This window comes from the organism of the source record quoted next, unplaced genomic scaffold, assembly GCF_019419815.1.
Source record: "Pyrus x bretschneideri cultivar Hongxiangsu unplaced genomic scaffold, Pyrus_bretschneideri_v1 Contig8, whole genome shotgun sequence".
Classification (NCBI taxonomy): Eukaryota; Viridiplantae; Streptophyta; class Magnoliopsida; order Rosales; family Rosaceae; genus Pyrus; species Pyrus x bretschneideri.
In genome coordinates this window covers 4,331,546-4,352,566 of record NW_025999820.1, presented here as the reverse complement: position 1 = coordinate 4,352,566, position 21,021 = coordinate 4,331,546, and the positions used below count along the sequence as shown (strand labels likewise).

Sequence of the window (21,021 nt, the reverse complement as noted above, 5' to 3'; positions counted from 1 at the left end):
CAGCTTTTTTTCACAGTTTTGGATGAAAAAAAGCCAAAAACAAGAAGCTGCAAAACCTAGCTTTGAAAAACTGGCTTTTTTTCACATCTGTTTTACATAAAAGTCTACCAAACACTATAATATTGTTTTTTTTAATTCAAAAGCACTTTTACAAAAAAGTTTACCAAACACTCTGTTGCTTTATTTTACAGCTACTTATTCTCACAGCACAGCAGAAGCAGTTTTTTTTTCAAAGCACAACAATACCAAACCAGCCCTAAGAAAAGAATTTCATGTATCGAACATTTATTTTTGTCCTAATATCTACTTTATATATATATACACACACGCGCGCACACATAATGAAGAAAAAGGTTTTCATATCTCAAACATTTATTTTTGTCCTAATACATACATACTTACTTACATACATACATATATATAGACACACACACCTACCTCGAAGATTGGCAATCCCACAAAAACTTCAACAATAAGGGCACCGAGGCGGCCTGTTGTAAGAAAACCAAACACATGTCAAGTTGTGCATGTAGTTAAGTTGGAATAGTATTGGTGTGTGATTAGCAATGGATTATTGGTCAGAATCTGAAACCTTAACTAAATGTCCCCACGAACAGGAAAACAGGTGCAGAAAGATGTATAGCTCGTTTGGATGTGGTTTTAAAATGACTAAAAACGCCTTTGGTGAAAATGTTTTTTGAACCAATTCTTAGTAAAAATGCAAGTAAATTTTGGAAAAGCACTTCAAGTGCTTTCTGAAAGAAGCACATAAATGGTGCTTCTAGCAGAAATCACTTTAAGTGTTTTTGGAACCAAAAAACATTTTCTCTAAAAGAGCTTTCAGTCATTTTAAAAACACATCCAAACGAGCTCATAATGTTGAAGGTTTTGTACCGAAGAATGAGATTCACTCTACTAATTACCCTTTGGTTCCTGGGTAAGTAAGACCATATATTTTGACATTCTTCATGCATGCATGCATGTAGCATTTTATCAAATAATTAACCTTCACGTTTGGGGAGGCTTCTCCTCTGCCTCGGTTGTTCATCCAAGGTAATCAACAAGTTTTTAATTAGTTAGGAACCGTGAACCGCACCGAATTTAACCAGTCTAGTTCAGTTTTGACTTTTGACTGTCAACCACCGAACCAAACTGGTCAGTTCGGACCAGACTACCATTCCGGTTCACCACCTTTTCGGTTTAAACGTCCACCCCTAGCAAAAACATGAAATCTAAGATCTATCCTTGTAGCCTTTCATTTTGAGTTACCCTGCAAATAATTAGAGTAAAATGGACGTTTGTGGCTCTGATACCCGAAATTTAGCGCCGGTTCAAAATAAACACGAACCAGTAAAACAAAGCATTGCGATGTTTCTTCTTTAGCCTGAAATCGCTTAAATTTGATCAAACTTTTCGTAGTTCAACAAATGTGATGCTCTACTCAAGAGAAATATTATGACAGATTCCTACTCGATGCCTATATTAAGAATCCAAACCAATGCACGTCATAAACACAACTATTACTTCCAAGGTTACAGAACGATTACAGTATTCAAGAAGCAATTGTCTGTAACTGTCGTTGAAATAAAATTCCCGACAGAATACACTAAAGAAAACTAAGTAGAAACCGAAAAGAAAAGGAAAAGAATGAATTAATGCTGATGTTACAACAACAATTGGATGTTCCACGTTTCTGGATTGCCTAGGTGGATGTATCGATAATATGCCATGGTCATTAATCTCTACAGTCTCTGCCATCCGTCCAACGGTGGCAAATATGTGGCAACAGAAGTTAGAGCAGTTCATGTGGCAATTCAATCATGTTTTCCCTTACCTTTCCCTTCAATGCTTTTCGAGCCATCATAAGCGGAAAGGAAGAACGTACTCTGATTTTTCTGCATAAACCTGCATGACAATGAAAAAAATTACTTGGAAGTGTACAAGAGGCTATAATTGAAGTGAGCTGCACCGAATTTGAAGAACATCATCAAAATAAAAGTGGCAGTGCACATGAAATACATCATTACTACTTGGAAGGTAAACTGGAGTTCCCATCAACTTCTTCAGGTTTTCTAATTAAATGACGTTGACTCATCTTTTCCTCTAGTTTTAATTGATTACACAACTGAATCTGAAATAACTTGCAAATAACCGGGCACAACTCATTTTTGCAATTTGAAACTTGAAAGAATAGTGAGAAAGTAGCAAAATGTGACAACGGTGATGATGCTTAAGTTTTCATCTATTCTTACATCAGCTAAAATTGAGAAAACAGATATATGTCCAAAAGGGTCATTTATGCAATGTATAAAGTTTGAGAGGATACTTGAGAAAATCAAGTAATTTCTGCTGCAAGTGGCTTTGTGTTTCCTCCTCAATGTTGACATATGCCAACAGCTCCGGCAACTTAACTGCAAACACCAGAAATCTGTCACTTCTGCACAAAACTTAATTGACCACTTTCATGACAAAACATTTTTACTTTCAAATTTCACAAATCATCTATTGTTATGGTTGTCAGATCAGAAGAGACCTTTTATGCAAACCACAAATTCGTAATGCAAAAGGAAAACATTAGAATTTCAAAATCAACAGCTTGGATTAGGTCTATGTTTCTCCAGAAAGTTGTTGCCAGGGTCAAGGTCTAAGTTATGAATGAGATATTCATTAATTTACAGCACAAAGCCCAAACAAGACGTGGGAGACAGAAACACAGGTAGAATAATATTAGGAGAAGTGTCTTTAAGCATTGCAGGAAAACGATTCTGTTGAAAAATAAAATTCACATTAACAGTAGAACAAAGTTTTGAAGTTAATGTCCTTTGTGGAGAGAAGTAGTGGATTTTCGAAGAAAGTGATTACAAAAATTGCAAGGACTGTACATGCACAGAGAGCGAACCTTTTTTTTTTCTCCATTGCATGTGGCCCAATATTCTAGTAGATAGAGTGTTGCGTTTCTACCCGGAGTCCTGGGTTCAAAACTCCCCCCTCCCCTAAAATATTGGAATAGTTTCGGACTCCCCCACCCCCCAAACCCACCTAAAATAGTAAAATTTGCAGGAAAAAAAAAAAAAAAGGAACCTTCTTTTCTCCCCCTCAAACCCCAACCCTTTCCAAATCCCAGCTTCTCCTTTACCCCCTAAACAAGACCCAAGGGACCTATAATATGTATATGGATACCTATGCTTTCTCCAAGCTTGCAATGTTTTAATTCAATGCAAGAGACATCAAAGCCACACATTCACCAGAGTCAACTAGTGGCATCAGTTGCCACCACACATAGAACGCCAAAAACAACATACGGACCAGACAAGATAAAGAATAATAACATATAAATTTCAAAGAATCAACACTTAGGGTGATCATACCAAAGAGTCGTAGTAAATGTTCAGCACCATATATTGTTGACGGAGAGATATCACCTACAACTGCTTCAAGATACTGTTTGCGTTCCTTTTTGTATAAGAGCATCACTGGCAATGCCTTGTCAAAGTAACATCGTATTCCTTTCAGGATTTCACCAACTGGATCAGTCACCCTGTATAGATCATATAATGATCAATATGCATACTGCAACTCAAAACTACATCTTACATTATACACAGAAGCCGCAAGATTAGATTAGAGTACCATAATATTTATATGAGACATAATCATGTAGATTCAACTCATCACAAATTGTACCATAATATTTATATGAGACATAATCATGTAGATTCAACTCATCACAAATTATAAGTTATAGACACTAATTGATCCATGGGGCAACATATTTGATATAAAAGTTTCAGCAAGAACTAAGCAACAGGAACAAACTGGCATATAACAAGAACAGGAAAGATAACAAAAAAAAAAAAAAAAAAACTAGTAGAAGAATAGAAAATAAACTATACACAACCTTAACAAGACTTGGCTAAACTTACTTTCCATCCTTCTTTGTCCTGTAGTCGAGGTATTTCTGTAAAATGTCATCTACAGTTGGAGAACGTGGAAGTTTTACAAGCTGCAGCGAAAAAATAAATTTCAGAAATCAATATAACTATGAAACACTGAAAAGGGTCATTGAAAGCCGGGATAAAATTTCCATCAAGAGATGCAATGTGAAGAACCAAAAATATTTTTGATAGACATTTAACTTCAAAACCATCATGCTACATATTTGTCAAATGACAGTCACAAGAAGTTGTTTTCTAACAGTTCATACGTACCTTATCCTGCTGAGAAACAAATTCCCAGTCATCAACAAGTTGCTTCCTTAGTGTTGATGGAATTTGAATCTTGACAAGCTTTTCCAGTGCAGCAGTGTCCTTCTAACAATTAAAGGAACCCACAATCAGCCCAGCATCTTAAAAAATGTTAATAAGAAGACTTAACTAAGATCTGATGCGAATATTAAACAGTTCCGGAAGGAAGCATGAATCATATGTGAGTACAAGTATGCAGTATTGCATTGACAAAGAATAACTGAATATAAAAAACAAAATAATCATCCATATTAGCAAAGCAATATCAATATTTGGCAGGGAAAACTTATATCCCTGCATTTCCTATTTTCATCTTCTTTCAAATGGAAAAGCTCAACGGACCACCACTACAATACGTGCACCTTAAAGCACAACAAAAGAAACACTGCAAAACTTTTTTATACATACAGCCTTATCACACACAAAAAATGAAACCTAGGGGTATGGCAAGTGAGAACAATGCATCTGACAGTTATCTGGAAAATGGAAAGGAAAAAAAAATTGCATAGTGTATTTAATACATGCCGCACCTCAGTGCCTGAATCATTCTTCCGCTTCTTCCCTTTAGCCACTGCAATAAAATTCAATATCAGTTTACTAAGAAATCCTTTATTTCTTTTTTATGGTTTGTCATATGTTTTTCAAGAAAAAAATCAAAGTAGAAGAAAAAGAAATCAAAAAGTAAAATCTACCGTTGTTCTTGTGGTCCTCTTTCTCTGCTTTTACATCTACAAAATGCAACAGACAGAAACTGGTATCAATGAAAAACACAACAAAAATAAGGCACTCATAACGAATATCACATTGCCAAACATATCAAGATAGTAAACTTTCAATTGTTTTGGTCTATTTTTGGATAATATGTGTTCTACTGAATTCTCTAAACTGGTCAAGTGAAGAGAAATCTTTCAGTATTAAACTTTTTAGTGAATACCCTTAAAAAGAAATGATTGAATATCATCAGTTTCCAACAATTACATTCAGTTTAAGTGTTCTCTGGTTCTTGGAGCCTTGGACCATTGCCAAGCACATCTGTCATAGGGCTAGGACCATTCTAGTAAGGACGAACAACCATGAAACACAGTACAATTGTATACCTACTAAATGCAAATGAAAATGAAAGATTACAATAGTTAAGAAAGAGAAAACGCTTCAAGATGAGAGAGAGACAGAGAGAGAGATTATGTGAGCGTGTCTTTCCCTCAACCAAATAATCCATTAGCTAATTCCCTTTTGCCAAAAGTATGTTTCCGGAGAAAATAAGTTTATAGAAATATGAATAAAGGTGCTAATACGCACATATGCCAACCAAGGAGGTATAAAGAACGAAAGGCAGTTGATATTCTGTTAATAAAGCCTTTAGGCACTAAAACAAAAGTAAAAAGGAGCGCAGCTAACCAGTTGAACTTTTTGGCTTTGTTTGAGCTGAGCGTCCTGATTTTGTATTCTTGTCCACGCCCTGTTTCTTGTCAAGAGCTTGCTGCTTCAATATATTATCTTCAGTATGTTTCAACAAGCGATCTCCACCTACCCATTCGTCCCAACTGTTGGCAAGATGTCCAAGCCACAGTAATGATTTCTGTATCCCTTTTTGAAAAGGGCAATTATTAACGAAAGAACATTTCTAGTAAAGACTGTAAAACTTTATGGTAGTCTCTTAGACAACACATATCATATGTTAACCATTTGAGGATCACTTTGTGAATTATTGAGAAGTATTTGATCTTTATAACTAGAGAATACAAGCCTTGCTTCTTGTTACAAATTGTGATGAAGGTGCAAGCATGGAGTATGCTGCAACGCATGATGCAGGAATGATTACATAGCTCAGAAAGTTAAAACAAAACATCATTTTTCAGAAGATACTAGAAAATATGTTTCATATGAAATTTCACATCAGAAACAAGATACTAGACTTTACATACAACAAAAAAAAAACTTAAACTTAGCCGTACTATGGGAGTCAAAACTTGAAATTTGTTATGCATCAATATGCGGCCTTCCTAAAAGGGGATGCATGGGAAGCAATATAGAGGAATGTTTCAAAATATTAAATACAAGCGTTTTAGAGTCTTCAAAGAAACTACATCCAAAGATTTCAACTGCCCCAAATTCCACATAGCTGTTATCCAAATTGTAGATTTCTGGAGTTTTGCATCCTTTGCCTCATTATTCCGAAGTCTAAACTTTGGAAAACTTAATGTGGTAGACAGAAGTAGAATAGAAGTTACAGAAACATACTCACTTTTTATTCCAACCCTGCAAAACACCAAGTTGTGCACCGGTTAGTATAATGTCCAGAAATTAGTTTGGTTACCCACATCTTGTAACCATAATATGCATTCTTGTTCAAGAATGATTATGCAGAGAGAAGTTATTCAACTTACAAGGTAGTGAACAAAGTATCTCCATTCATTTTTCCTCAGCTCTGCCTTTTGAACCTAAAATGCGAAAGCTCAAAGTTGTTTAGATTGGAGCAACGCAACGAGAAGTCACTCAATCAAGGAATAGAGTAGAATTTGGAGCAGTTTAAGTATTGGCGCATAGCATATGTGAATTATGTTAGTTTTGCCGAATAGAGGGTACAAAAATATCTAAAAGCACATTTCAAAAATATATATATCTAAAAGCATATGTGAATTTTGTCCTTCCACAAAGAATTAGATCATATGTGTAAATGCATCAGCTAGATTGGAATTACAATTTATTTTGCATTTTTCATTAAGTAGACTGAGAGCCTGAAGTTGACGTAATCGACGAAAAAATCGCTGGAAAATCCTAGAACAAGGTTTAAACCATTTCTTGGTGAGTTATTTCATGATTGCAGGTAGGAATTCCAAATTAAAATTGAACTAACCAATCAAATCAAAAACTGCCCAGAAAAATCAATAGCTATATAAACCTTTCCTTCTTCCTTTGTTTCTTGTTTGGTAAAAAATAAACACCTAAAAGAAGTCAAATGTGAACAAAGACTAAAGATTACAAACCCCTAAAACCCTAAAATCCAAATTCCAACCCATTCCAACAAAGCTTAACAAAATTCAAGAACTAAAAGAAAAGCACCATAATTTGGAAAGCTAGGACAAAAAAATAGAGAAATAGAGGTCGGGGGAAGAGAAATGGAAGGTCCTTGTGCTTGCCTTGGCTTCGTAGATGCGAGGGCCATGGTAGGCGAGGATCTTCTCGCCCTCGGAGTAGAGGCTGGAATTGGAGGGAGGAGCGTCGCCGTTGGAGGTGTCGCCGTCGGTGACGGAGTCGTCTCTCGATGAATTTCCCATTTTTGGCAGAGCAACGGTGGCCGGAGGGGTTCAGCTCCTTCTATCAGTTGAGAAGTTGAGAGCAGGGAGGGAGAGAGAGGAGCGGTCACACTGTTGAGCTTTGAGAGTGACCGGTTGCAGCGGGTGTTCAAATTAAAGTGCAAGATGCGATCCGATTTGTCACTATATTAAACTTGAGCCTCTACTTCGGCCCAGAGAGGCCCATGAAAACTACTGCAATATAAATGGTTCTTCAAATTAATAAATTGTCCGGCGATATATTTATTTGAGCTCATCAAATAAGATAGAGTTAAATATTATTCTTAAAGTGAAATATAAAATTTAAAGAGTTAGATGATTTTTTAGAAATCCTCTTAAGATGGAAGTGGTTTGGATTGATAGCCGTAAGCAATAAAAAAAAAAAATTACTTTGTCGTAATTAATGAGAAAAAAAGTTTAATCACATGATGTCAAACAACATGGAAAACTATGATTATACTAAATTTAACTATAATTTTTTTTTAATAGAACTGTCAACACTCAAAATTAGTAAGGTTAACAAAGACCAAAGTGGTTGTGTGTTGGTATTTGATGGGCTTGGGGTTTAGAGTAACAAGAATTGAACAACAATATTTAAGTGGTTCACCTTTGAAAAATGGGATGTCCGTTGAGTCTCCCTTATATATTGAATAAGAGGTTACAAATAGTGGTTAGCTTAATACAATCTCTTTTTTCTCTCAATTTGTCCTTTGAGTCTCCTTAATCCCCAGCGGCGGCGTCAATTTCGTGATAGAATTTTTAATACCTACGCAAAGAAGGTTAAAATCACACCAAATACTTGCAAGAGTACAAGGTAGTTGTAGTATATATGCTCATGCAATGTCGTTTTCCACAAGAATTATTCAAATAATTTATGTAAAACCAATTCCTAATTAATTACTTAAAAAGGGAATTTGAGAGAGGTGATTATGAACTTTTGTAATATTAAAAATGAACTTTAATTAAAAACTAAATAAGAAATTAGTCCAAAATTTAAAAGATAAAAGAAAAGAGTTTTTGAAAACCAATTTATAAAAGCACTAGGGTTCCAACTCACTCTAACAATCATATGTATTTTTATCAATAACTTATGATTTACACATGCAACTTTGAAGGTTAGGTTTTCCTAAAATAAGTCCTACTTAGAACCTCCAATATAGAACGTATATCTAACATGCAATATGTCTGGACTTTCGAATCGAATATGAAAATGAAAGACTTATTCAGATTTGTAAAAGCCCTTGGAAAAACCATGCAACGCTTAAGATGTGGTGTTCATCCTAAGTGAAATTATAATTATTAATCACAAGAAGCCATTGCCAATTTCAAAGAACATTTCGACCAAAATTGCATCAAATTACTTTTCTAAAGATCCTAATGGTGAATAGGCATTAAGACAATTAGATAGTTTAAGCACAGTAATTAATAATTCAAGGCATGCATGCATGCATAAAATACAAGCAATTAAATAATAAAAAAAAACATATTCATGCTAAGGCTCAAGGCTTCACACTAGCAAAACATATTAGTTAGGCATATTCATAATAAACTCAAAGTAAATATTATTATGAAGGAGAAGATTGAAAACACCTTAAAGTAAAAGTCTGAAATTCTTCAAGACCCTAGCCATGTTTCAATCTCCCCAAATTGCATAGTCAAAGAGAGAAAGCTAGGGCCGGCCAAAGACCTTATTTATACTACATAAGTTATCCAGTCATTCCTAATACAAGTCTTAAAATCCAACCAGGAAACCAAATAAAGATAAAATATACTAGAAAACAAAATCCCAATTTAACTAGGAGAATCTGCAATGAATCTGTCTAGCCACATTTTAGACCTAAATCTCCTCCAAATCCAGCCCATGATAACTTGTTTTAAAGATTAGAATAATCTGAATACATCTCCAAAATGGGCCGAATCCAAAATAGACCATCTTGGGCTCCAAAATTTCGAAATCAAGCCCAAAACGTCACTTTTCCTGCACTGTGCACTGCTTCTTTATTTTATCGCCAGAAAACAACCGCTTGGTTGAAATCACAACTGGAATTAATCACTTCATATTGCAAATATAATCATAGCTTCGAATTCACCTCTAACTAAAAAGAAGTTAGTTCCACATGTTCGCAAAACAAAGATAACTAAACTTAAACATTAAAAACAAAGATAGAATACACCTAGAAACACTCCAGGTGGCTCCTCCTTCCTTCCTTGCTGCCAACAATGGGGATTTGTGTGAATTTAGGCTCTTGAGGTGTGGTGGATGGTGTGATGTGAATTTGTGGTAGAAGGTGGTGGTTTTTGAGTGTTGTGGCATCAAGTATTTATAGGGTGAAGGGGAGGCACAAATTTGGGCTGAAAAGGAGAGGAATTAAGACTCCAAATCACCAAAGAACAAGGATACTTTCAATTAGATTCCAAGGAGGACAAGGAATGGTCATTGTGGCAGATTCTAGAGCTTCTAGAAGGGTTAGATGTGGCATAAACTTAATGCACGAAAATAGGGCTTCTAGAACTTGATATTTAGGTGATTTAATGTGAAAAGGAGTCCTCTTTGAAGTTGGAATTAAGGTAGGAAAAGATTAGGATAGGATAAGATAAGATAAGGTTGGATAAGGTTTGGATAAGATAAGGAAATTTGGATAAGGTTCCTTATTTCTTTCTATTTCCTTATCTTCTTTGCATTTGGACTTCTTTCTCCAGATTTTTAGTCTTTCCTAGCATCTCTTGACTTCAATTTCGTCCATCCACATTGCTCCATAGTTAAGCTATCCAATCCGTGCCCAAAACTGCTCCAAATAGCCTCAAAATGCACTTTCTTGCTCCTTTTGCCATTAGGACCTAAAAACATACGAAAATAGCTTAAAAGACTAAAATAGATAGTAATTAAGTAACTAAATGCAAGGAAACAACATAACTAGGTAGCATAAATATGCTCCTACCATTGAACCAACCCAATTATATTTTACAGTTCATTTTTTTCTTAATTAAAAAATAATATTATAAAGCATAAAAAAATGGATAAAATACAAATAACTAAAGGGAAATTTTATTTAAACTCGTATAACCCTTTTTTACACCTAATTTACTCTCCACACCCATAGTATTTTTAATTAAACTATTAATATCTTTTTAAACCCAATTCAATATGTAAATTTATCTTTACATCCATACTATTAACTCGTTGAATTTGTCTTCTTTCTTGTGAATTTGTGATAACTTTTTCTTTTACAGAATAACCAAATCAATATGATTTAGATTCTGATTTAGGGGTGTACTATCCACACAACTCATTTTACTTCTCATACGCTCCTTGATAATTTTTGTCCGTTGATCTTCTTCAGTTCATCCAATCTGATGGTCGAAAATTAAAAAGGTGTGTAAGAAGTAAAATGGGGTGTGTGGATATCACACCTCCCGATTTATGCATTCCCTAATTTTGGTTTTTATTGAGTTTGATTTCGAGACTTAAAAGGTCAGAGGCTACTTGTAGTTCTTCTTTAATCTTGTTATATTTTGCATTTGTTAGAAAAGCATTAGTTGCAATTTTGTTTGACAGGTTTATATATACAAGTTTAGGTATGGGATAGATGTCTGCCCCAGCACCCTTTGCGGTCATATTGTTGCCAATTCCATCAACAATTTTACTCTCTTCATTGTGTCCTTTTGGGCAATTACAGCTTTTATATTAACATTCGGCTTCAAATCTTTGTTACAATGTTCAAAAAAAACTTGGCCGGTGATTTTCACACTCGATTGAATCTCTTGCACTCCTCCCTTTGAGTGCAAAACACTTAAAGATGATTGTCAAAATTGCTATCCAAAAGTTTCTGTTTTTTTTTTTCCTTTAACTTTTTACCACCTTTTAGCAATAACCCATAATTTTTCTATAGGTGCCTATGCTTTTTTGCCATTTGAATTTAGTTTTATGAATATTTACATAAATATCATTAATCTGGTTTGTGCTTGACCAATTTTAACTAGTACATAATCTACATCTTTTATCTCATTGCCTTGACGTTGGAGTGATCGCCTCAATTTTCTATAGGATGGACTGGGAAGTCGTATGCCTTCGTGGACTTGTGATTTTTATGTGCCCCACATTCAGTCACGAATCTTATTTTTTCTTCACTTTCTAAGTTTCGTAGAAGAAAAATTAGATTGGTGATAGTAAGAATTTGATTATTAGATATGGGTTTATTGATAAAATTTAGTTTTATTGTTAATTACATCTTATACTGTATAGTAATTAGTAATTTGTAAAAAAAGACACTTCATAATTAAAATTTAAATTGAGTGTAAAAAGAATTTATATGAGTTCAAATAAAATTTCTCATAACTAAAATACAAGTGCGAAAATCATTACTCTTATTTATATTAAATTATAATATTCGACAATGCACACTTGGAGATTCTTTACATGGTAATGAAAATTGGAGACAAATAAATGAAATGAAAATAATATGAATGGTCTTATCTTTAAGATACATATTAATCAACCAAAAAATATAAATGAGAAAATAAGTAGAGAATATTCCTAGTTTCTATTTTTATGATCACTCATGCTTATTGATGGGTGTTGTCTGTAAATTTGTTTCCAGTACCAGGGCTTGGGCCCGAGTCCTTAATTCCGCCAAGAGTCCCAACATTTGTGAATTTGTTTCCTGTACCAGGGCTTGGGCCAGAGTCCTTAATCCCTCCGAGAGTCTCAACATTTGTGAATTTGTTTCCTGTACCAGGGCTTGGACCCGAGTTCTTAATTCCACCAAGAGTCTCAACATTTGTGAATTTGTTTCCCGTACCAGGGCTTGGACCTGAGTCCTTAATTCCACCAAGAGTCTCAACATTCGTGAATTTGTTTCCAGTCCCAGGGCTTGGGCCAGAGTCCTTAATCACTCCTAGAGTCTCAACATTTGTAAATGCGTTTCCTGTACCAGGACTTGGACCCGAGTTTTTAATCCCTCCGAGAGTTTGTTTGTTCGTAAACTTGTGCCCCTCACCGGGACTAGGTCCCGATTGCTTGATGGCTCCAAGTGATAACCCGTCAAAGAAACCTTCAGTTGCTCCAAAACCAGAGCTTCTATACTTCATGATATTCAAGGGCCGAGCACATACTGCAATGAATGTAGAGTTGATCAAAAGCAGCAACAAAATGAAACTGAAGAACTTGGTAGTCATGTTGGAACTGGAGAGAGAGATAGTGAGAGAGAGAGAGAGAGAGAGAGAGAGGCTCTGCAATTGTTGGTATGGAGTATTTGATGGTGTTTCCTATTTATAGTGAAGTAAAATAGACTGGGATGATGAGGCTTCTTTGACTGAGATTCTTGGCATGCAAATAACATCAAATAAATTTCAATCAAACGTGACATTTCCAATCCTCATAGTCATGTGTTGGAATTAAGAAGCAACAAGGATGGTTCTTAATCTAAAGTCAAATGGAGAAAAAAGAATTTATAAAGTTGAACATTGTGAGTCCAAGTTAGAATAGAAAAATGATAGTATATGATGGAGTTAGTTAACGGTTTTGATCATGGGAGGCAGATTGTTTGCCCTCCTATTTGGGTGCCCTTCCCATCCATTTCTATTTATGCGGTCACGGTTAAATCACGTCAATATTTTATATTCCTATTACTTTTTGTCTTATTATCTCTATAAAAAAAGGAGGGGATGAAAAGGACACCCAAACAGGAGGGTAGACAATTTGCCTCCTTGGTTATGTGTATATTGGAGCACTGCCACATAATATTATTAGTTTATCAATTCTCATATAAAAAAGAAATACACGTATTATAATTTAAGTAAAGCAATAACAGACTCGTTTGGAACTATTTTTAAAATAGCTAAAAACGGTTATTGTGAAATGTTTTTGAAACCAATATTCGTAAAAATACCAGTGAATTTTGGAAAAGCACTTGAAGTGCTTTCTACAAGAAGCGCATAATTGGAGCTTCTTATAGGAAGCAGTTAAGTGTTTTTAGAACCCAGAAACATTTCTGTGAGCATTTTAAATGCTTTTGGAATACATAAACATTTTCTCCAAAACGCTTTCAATCGTTTTAAAAACATTTTTAATCGTTATAAAAACACTTTTAATCGTTTTAGAAACACTTTCAAACGAGTTCAAAATCATACCATTGTTTTCCGAGTCCACCAAAAAATTAGACGAATCTTATTTGAGTCCAGCCGGCCGCCCAAAAGCCACCAGAATTTCTTGCAGCTCGGGGAGTCAAAGACCGTGCATTGTTTGAACTCCTTTTTAGGGAAAATATTTTGTTTGAATTCCACGGCTGCATAGTGTAACGTGACTTGAATGGATTATTAGGTAGAGAAAAAAATTGATTTGTTAGGATTTTCATGGCCAGTCAATTTCACTAGTTGTAGTATATCAATTGGCACCATGGTACACTAGCAGTATATCAATTGGCACCATGGTACACTTGCTGCATTTTAAATTTAATTTTATCAAAATAAGCAACATGGTAGCTGCGTGATACGATACATATGTATATATTCAAATACATATAGTGATACACGTACATTGATTTAGACACCATTTAATTCATATTTTACAATTGGAAATTTTAAGAGAACTTTGTTTTTCAACGACCATGCGTACATATATTGAAAAAGAGAAATTTGGCTTCGAAATTTATTATAATTGTTCTAATCAATTTACTTATGGATTAGATCCGTTTGGTATCCTACTAAAAAAATTTATCGTTTTCAAAAATATTTTTTAAAATCATTTCTTAAGAACTGTTTTTCAGAAGACTCAAAAACTTATTCGATATGAAGGTCAAAATTGCTTTTCAACCTTAAACAAATTAAAAAAATAAGAAAAGAGAGAGAGAAGAGGGAGGATAAAAAAAAAAAAGGAAGAGAGATAATCGAGAGTGAGGGACACAAAGAAAGCTTAGGCCTCAGGGAAATGATCAAAAGAGAGAGGAGAGAAATGAAGAAGATGGAGGAAAGAGGAAAACCATTATAGACAGGAAGAGAGAGGAGAGAGAGGGAGGGAGGAGAGAAAATAAGAAGAGACTAGATAGAAAAAGAAGAGGAGAGGAGAAAAATAGAGAGCAGTTTAAAATTTGACATTTTGTGTTTTTCATAAGTATGCTAATTTTTTTTTAAATTGGTTCTGAGTTCATTTTTTTGAAAAATAGTCCAACCAAACAAGGATTATTAACTGAAGACTCAAAAACTATTTTTGAGTTAAAAATAAAAATAGATTCAAGTTGAATGTCAAACAAACCCTTAATTTCTTACATTTTCAGAAAAATATTTGATAATGACATATTTTGAATCGATAAATACATACTTCAATCTAAAAATCATCCCAGCAACCTAGCTTGAGTTTAATAAAAGGGTAATGCTAGAAGACCAAATTTTTTAAGAAGACCAAAATTTTAATCAAAATTTGCATACCAAATAATGTGTCACCAATAAAAAAATAAGCACGTTAATCGACATTTAATTAATAATTCAATCATTTCCAACAACATCATTCAATTTGTAAATTCAATTTAAATATTTGATCCCTACCGTTTATAAAAACCTAGCTCAGAGAGCTTAAACGTAAGCATTAGAAAAGTGAGATTGTCATGCTACGTGGAAGCTTCCAAATTTATGTCCAAATGCGTAACCATTCTTATGTTACAAACTTTAATTATCATATCTTACCTTGCCCACCATTATTGACAAACCAAACGGAAGCATGCATCCTCATAATTGTCACTAGAAACTAATGTTATTCGAATGAGCAGTGCAATATTTACTATCTATTTATACTATTTTTCTAATAGACGTAGGTCTCACAAATACATGTGGACTCATATATATTAGAAAAATGGTACAAATAGATAGTAAAAATAGTATTTTTATATTTGAAGCCTTCTGGTTTAACTCAAGTAGCGAGAGAAAAAAAGTTGTTAAAATACAAGCGACATTTCGAATTTAAGAAGGGGATGGTTTGGGTCCGTGACAGGTGAGTTGAATAAAAAGACTTTAATCACCAAATTAAACCTATCACCTACACATATTTTTCTTGTTTCTTTAAGCATTGTAGAAAGGGAATAGACGAAATTAGGTAGTTGACGACAATGACTCATGCAAGACACCCTATCACTACCAGTATAATAAGCCTTATCTTTATATAGCCCACCCATGCGGACCCATTTTAGTTTTTCAAATTGAAAGCTCAATCCATGGCAGCCCAGTCCGGCCCACCGAATAATGTGGCCGAAATGGATGGACCACACGATGAATGAAGCATTCAAATATTAAAAAAGAATTATCACTTAGTACTACAGTTTAATGATATTCTTCTTTACTTCTAAATGAACAATTTTAGATTTAATTTTTACTAAAGATGAATTTGAATCACATTCTTATTAATCTATTATGAAGTTAAAACCTATCATTTTTATCTTAATATAAATAATATCGTTTTCTCGAAAAAATTAATACAAACAGAGAATAAAGATCAGCCGACATAAAAATGCTCCACCCTTCCAAAAGAAGAAAGATTTCTCGGTTAATCAGTTGACAGACATTACATCTCTTCATTGTCTAATCAATCAATATTCCTCACTGCCCTTCTTTATGTAAAATATTATTAATGAGGGAGATTCAAAACTATTACAATAATTTAAAAGATGAGAGAATTTCGAATCGGTACGCATGAATAGAATCTCAACATCATATCCATTACAATATTGGACCACATACATTCTTCACTGCCACGACCATTATATTCTTATAGTTCTAGCTGGACTTCTTCTTTTTTTTACTGTTTTTTTTTTTTTCACTTTATCAGTTGTCCCAAAGCCGCTCTAGCTCTGCAATTTGAAATTTGAAGAGATTTTTGTGCGTATCAAAAATATTAGTCATGTGGCATTCCCACCACGGTAGACGAGTATGTTGCATGGTAACTTCAACAAATGACTCGCGAAATAACTTTTGTCTTATTAAAGGAAGTGTTATTGGTATTCTAAAAATTTTATTCTACACTCTTCACGAGTATATTTTTCTTTCTAAATATAGAAAGTTTGGAGTGTAGAGTGAGAATTTTGGAATGCTAATAACAATTCCCCTTATTAATTAAAAGAGACCAATTTTGCTCACTGCTATAATTATAGTGTATGTTTATCATATACCTAATTAGTGTCACGTGTCATTTTACTTAATTTTAGTTAACTTTCACATTAAATATTATTTTTTTAATTTTTAAAAAGAATTAACTAAGGTTAAGTAAAAAAATATGGGACTTGGATCCTCTTCTGAGCCCAAGGAGAGGATCCTCCTGACCAAATAACTTGGGCCGTTGGATGAAAATCTAATGGCTACAAACAGAGAGGTCATTTTAAAGTTATAACAATTATAACCGTTAAATTTTCATCCAAAGGCCCAATTCCTTTGGTCAGGAGGATCCTCTCCTTGGACTCAGGAGAGGATCCAAATCCAAAAATACGTGATTGATGATTATTTGCATGATGAGCATACATCATAGCTTAGCTTACAGTGGTGGGCAAAAATGCTCTCCAATTAAAATATAGTTGGAGAAGCTATAAATAACTTTTGATCTTGGAACGAATCCTCTGTCCCTCCTCGTTTTGAAGGGAACAGAATTATCGTAGTTCAAGTTCATAGCGTTAATTATCCTCAAAACTCAACCCAATTTCTTGGAGTATAATTCCTCTGATCTTTTTTTTTTTTTTACAGCAGACCAGAGCAGCAATGGAGTGGGACTTCAAGGACAGCGACCTTGCTGCTTTGGTGGGGTCTAGCATCTCACAAACCCAGATGAAGAATAAACCAGCTGAATCTCTAGGATTTGATATCAAGAAATTGGAGGAGGACCCAATGAAGGTCTCATCATCCAGAAGGATTAATGGTGATAACAATGGAAGTGATCATCTGAAAGTTCTATGCTTGGTCAACGGTTGTAGGCCGGACCTCAGCCGTTGTCGGGAATATCATCGGTGGCACAGAGTCTGCAAGCTCCATTCCAAGACCTCCGTTGTCGTTGTCAGGGACGAACATATTTAAATAAAACAATTAGACTGTAATTTTTTACCAAAAACAATTGATTAAGCATGTTGAACTGTTCATCACCTGCTGCACTGCTGGCACAATCATTTGTTTTGTTTTTCCTTTTCCTTTTTTTTTTTTTTCAAGGTTTTAATAATTTTTAATCTTATAAGATTTTGATAAAATTACGACGGAAGAACTACATTCATTTTTAGAGAATATAATGATTCATTTTCAATTGTAGAGATTATCTTGATAAAACAAGTCAATTTTAAAAATTGTTTGTTTAAAAACTCTATAAAAACAATGTGCATAAATATGAGACAAATACACGGTAACCATAATAACTATATCCTTTTACAAGGGCACGAGGACAAAAACTTACGTTTATCTTCTTGATCTTGAAACAGAAAATAGGGGACCACAAGATGATGTAGGCTGTAAGTATCTAGGTGCCAAAATGGCAGAGCAAATAATTAGAACAAAGATTACACTATTAGTAATGTTAGCAAGATTAAATATAATGATAAAATTTGTAAATTAAATAATGTATCATTAATAAGAATGAGTATAGTGATTAATTATTAATTAATAAATTAATCATCTTCTTCCATGTCCTTTGATTGGAGATTAAATTTATAGACAAAATTTGTAAACGAAATAATTTGTTCACAAATTTATGATGGTGTATTCAATTGAGTTTTTGAGTAATTTTAATTCTTTTTAATGAATCAAGGTGTATTTAATTAGAATTTTAAGTGATTATCTGAAATTCAAAGTGTATTCGATTATTTAAAATCCTAATTGAATACACCTAAATTTATGATAATTTTAATAAACTATCTTTAAATTCTAATTAAATACACTTTATATCACATCCCGACTAGGGTTCCACCACATCACGAGCTTGACTTAGCCGTAGCACGATATTGTCCGCTTTGGGTCCCGACCACGTTCTCACGGTTTTGTTTCTGGGAACTCACACGAGAACTTCCTAGTAAGTCACCCATCATGGGATTGCTCTCGCGCGAACTCGCTTAACTTTGGAGTTTCAATGAACTCCAAAGCCAGTGAGCCTCAAAAAGCCTCGTGCTAGGTAGAGATGAAAATCTACATATAAGGCTTACATGATCCACTCATCTGAACGATGTAGGATGTTACACTTTAATCACTTAAAATTCTGACTAATTATTCTAGATTCAATAAAAAAATTAAAATCCCTAAAATCTCAATTATACCTTGCCAACCCATCACCCCTTAAACTAATCACAACTGGGCAATATAATATGGGTAATAATAATATTATCAATTTTAGCATAAACAAACACTTCTGCTGCATCTATCAAGCCATTATTCTTTTCTTTCTTTCGTCGTCTACCGCTCTTTCACTACCACCGTTCCACACCAAAAGTTAGAGAATTTACAGAAAAGTTATTATCCATGGCGGCTGCTGCTGCCACCGCTGATGAAGAACAGCAAGTCCATGTTCTACTGGTGGTGGTGCTGCAAGCCCACATGAATCCCATGCTCAAATTCGCCACGTGCCTCGCCTCAAAGGGTGTCTATATCACTCTCGCCACCACCGAAACCGCTCGAGACACCCTTCTCAACTTCGACACCACCTTCACAATCCTACACCCCAAAATCCACCTCGAGTTCTTCTCCGACGGCCTCGCCGCCGAGTTCAACCGCGAGAAGGGCGCCGACGTCCTCACCACCCTCCAAGTTTCCGGCTCCAAAAACCTGTCCAACCTTATAAAAAACCTCACTTCCGACAATAAACTCGCAATCTCGTGCATAATCTTCAACCCCTTTGGACCTTGGGTTGCTGACGTGGCGGCCGATCACGGCATCCCCTGCGCCCTGCTCTGGAACCAATCTTGCGCGACGTTTTCACTTCTCTACAGATACGCCAAAAAAATCGAACCTTTCGATCCAAACTTGGAATTGAACGCAAAAAACATTCTGGATTGTCCGGGAATTCCGAATATAGAAGTTGGCGATCTTCCCACCACTGTTCTCCCGTCAACCCCTTTCCATTTTAAGAAACTGATATCGGATTCCGTCGGAAGCTCGGAGAAAGCCAAATGGGTTCTGGGGAATTCGTTTTACGAGCTCGAAAAAGGCATCGTAGACTCCATGGAATCGCTCATTCCGATTCGTCCAATCGGTCCGTTGGTCTCGCCATTCATACTGGGCAGAGCAGGGGAAGATGACGAAACCCTCCACATCGACATGTATGAGGCCGAAGATTCCTGCATAGAGTGGCTCAACCGGCAGCCAATCTCCTCCGTCGTCTACGTCTCGTTCGGCAGAGTTACCGTTCTGTCCCAGACCCAGATTGACAATATTGCCCTCGCATTGAAAACCAGCAAACGGCCGTTCCTTTGGGTGCTAAAGCCGCCAGCGGAGGGTTCCAAGATGGAAGTGGGAGAACTGCCATTAGGGTTTTTGGTGGAGACGAGGGAGATGGGCATGGTGGTAAACTGGTGCTCTCAGGAAAAAGTGCTTATGCACAAAGCAGTTGCCTGCTTTATGACTCACGGCGGTTGGAACTCGACGCTTGAGACGGTAGTGTCTGGTGTGCCGGTGGTGGTTTATCCTGAGTGGACCGATCAGCCCACCAATGCCAAGCTTTTGGCTGATGTGTTTGGTGTTGGTGTGAGGATTAGGGTTGGTGAGGATGGGGTTGCTAGCAGTGAAGAAATGAGGAGATGCATTGCGGAGGTTGTGGAGGGGCCAAGGGCGGAGGGCATGAAGAAGAGAGCGAAGGAGTTTAAGGCGGCGGCAAAAAAATCAGTGGAAGGTGGTGGTTCTTCTGACCGGAATATTGATCAATTTATCAGTGAAATTTCTGGGAAATCTTGATGGGAATTAGTTTCTTTTAGGAAGTGTAATAATTTGATTCCTCATTGGTCATGAATATGAAGAATGTACGACTGCAGATCCAAATCCAAACCATGATCTAGATATGCTCTGTTTTTTTTTTCCCTTATTTTAGTAGGGTTCAATTTTAAATGTTTTTTTTTTAAATGTATTTTTCTTGTTGAATAATATTTTCCTATCACTTACATTAGTTACATAGTATTATTATATGCCTATACACTTTGTTTGTGAGAACATTTTTTATTTTTTAGTATTATTATATGCCTATACAATTTGGTTTTGTGAAATTTCTTTGTTTCCCATCATTTGTTTTTGTGATAGAAGACTAAATAATCTTTTCATTTTTTTTAATTGATAAATAATATTTTATTAATAGATAATTTAGATAACCATGGACAAATATATTAAGGGTTTTGGTGGCTCCTAGACGATCCGGAAACACGGATAAGTGGTTGTGAGGACCTCCGAGGACCATCAAGTTTGAGCATGTGGTTGAGGCGAAGAGTGCATCGGCGGGCCGGCAGTTGCAAATTCTGCAAATAAGCAAAAAATAAAATAAAAGCAAGCCC

At 35.3% G+C, this 21,021-nt stretch overlaps 3 protein-coding genes across 5 annotated transcripts; 1 reads left to right on the top strand and 2 right to left on the bottom strand.

Moving 5' to 3' along the window:
* Window positions 1–1,494: 1,494 nt before the first annotated feature.
* LOC103957257 (protein MRG1-like) lies at window positions 1,495–7,553 on the bottom strand. 3 transcript variants are annotated; one of them, XM_009369398.3, is made up of 11 exons: window positions 7,385–7,553; window positions 6,632–6,685; window positions 6,490–6,503; window positions 5,643–5,788; window positions 4,937–4,972; window positions 4,775–4,815; window positions 4,209–4,310; window positions 3,924–4,003; window positions 3,369–3,538; window positions 2,327–2,411; window positions 1,495–1,905 (listed from the first exon to the last, which is right to left on the bottom strand). In XM_009369398.3, the coding sequence occupies exons 1-11, from the start codon at window positions 7,520–7,522 to the stop codon at window positions 1,815–1,817; spliced, it is 957 nt and encodes a 318-aa protein (XP_009367673.1). In that variant the 5' UTR covers window positions 7,523–7,553; the 3' UTR covers window positions 1,495–1,814. The 3 variants fall into 3 exon arrangements, with proteins under 3 accessions (XP_009367673.1, XP_009367682.1, XP_009367690.1); XM_009369407.3 differs by having other exon boundaries at window positions 4,209–4,307; XM_009369415.3 differs by having other exon boundaries at window positions 5,643–5,831; window positions 7,385–7,519.
* A 4,335-nt stretch (window positions 7,554–11,888) lies between these two features.
* Window positions 11,889–12,733, bottom strand: LOC103957277 (hyphally-regulated protein-like). Its single transcript, XM_009369424.2, has one exon. It carries the CDS (start codon window positions 12,713–12,715, stop codon window positions 12,104–12,106), a length of 612 nt encoding a protein of 203 aa, XP_009367699.2. The 5' UTR covers window positions 12,716–12,733; the 3' UTR covers window positions 11,889–12,103.
* A 6,135-nt stretch (window positions 12,734–18,868) lies between these two features.
* LOC103957284 (UDP-glycosyltransferase 84B2-like) lies at window positions 18,869–20,642 on the top strand. Its single transcript, XM_009369432.3, has one exon. It carries the CDS (start codon window positions 19,007–19,009, stop codon window positions 20,432–20,434), a length of 1,428 nt encoding a protein of 475 aa, XP_009367707.3. The 5' UTR covers window positions 18,869–19,006; the 3' UTR covers window positions 20,435–20,642.
* Window positions 20,643–21,021: the final 379 nt, after the last annotated feature.

Bases quoted from the DNA above. Each gene is read 5' to 3' on its own strand.
- LOC103957277 (XM_009369424.2), bottom strand. From the start codon at position 12,715: ATGACTACCAAGTTCTTCAGTTTCATTTTGTTGCTGCTTTTGATCAAC.
- LOC103957257 (XM_009369398.3), bottom strand. From the start codon at position 7,522: ATGGGAAATTCATCGAGAGACGACTCCGTCACCGACGGCGACACCTCC. The intron at 4,311-4,774 runs GTGCGGCATGTA...TTTAATTGTTAG, and splicing joins AGAATGATTCAGGCACTGAG to AAGGACACTGCTGCACTGGA. The intron at 4,004-4,208 runs GTACGTATGAAC...TTTTCGCTGCAG, and splicing joins TTGTTTCTCAGCAGGATAAG to CTTGTAAAACTTCCACGTTC.
- LOC103957284 (XM_009369432.3), top strand. From the start codon at position 19,007: ATGGCGGCTGCTGCTGCCACCGCTGATGAAGAACAGCAAGTCCATGTT.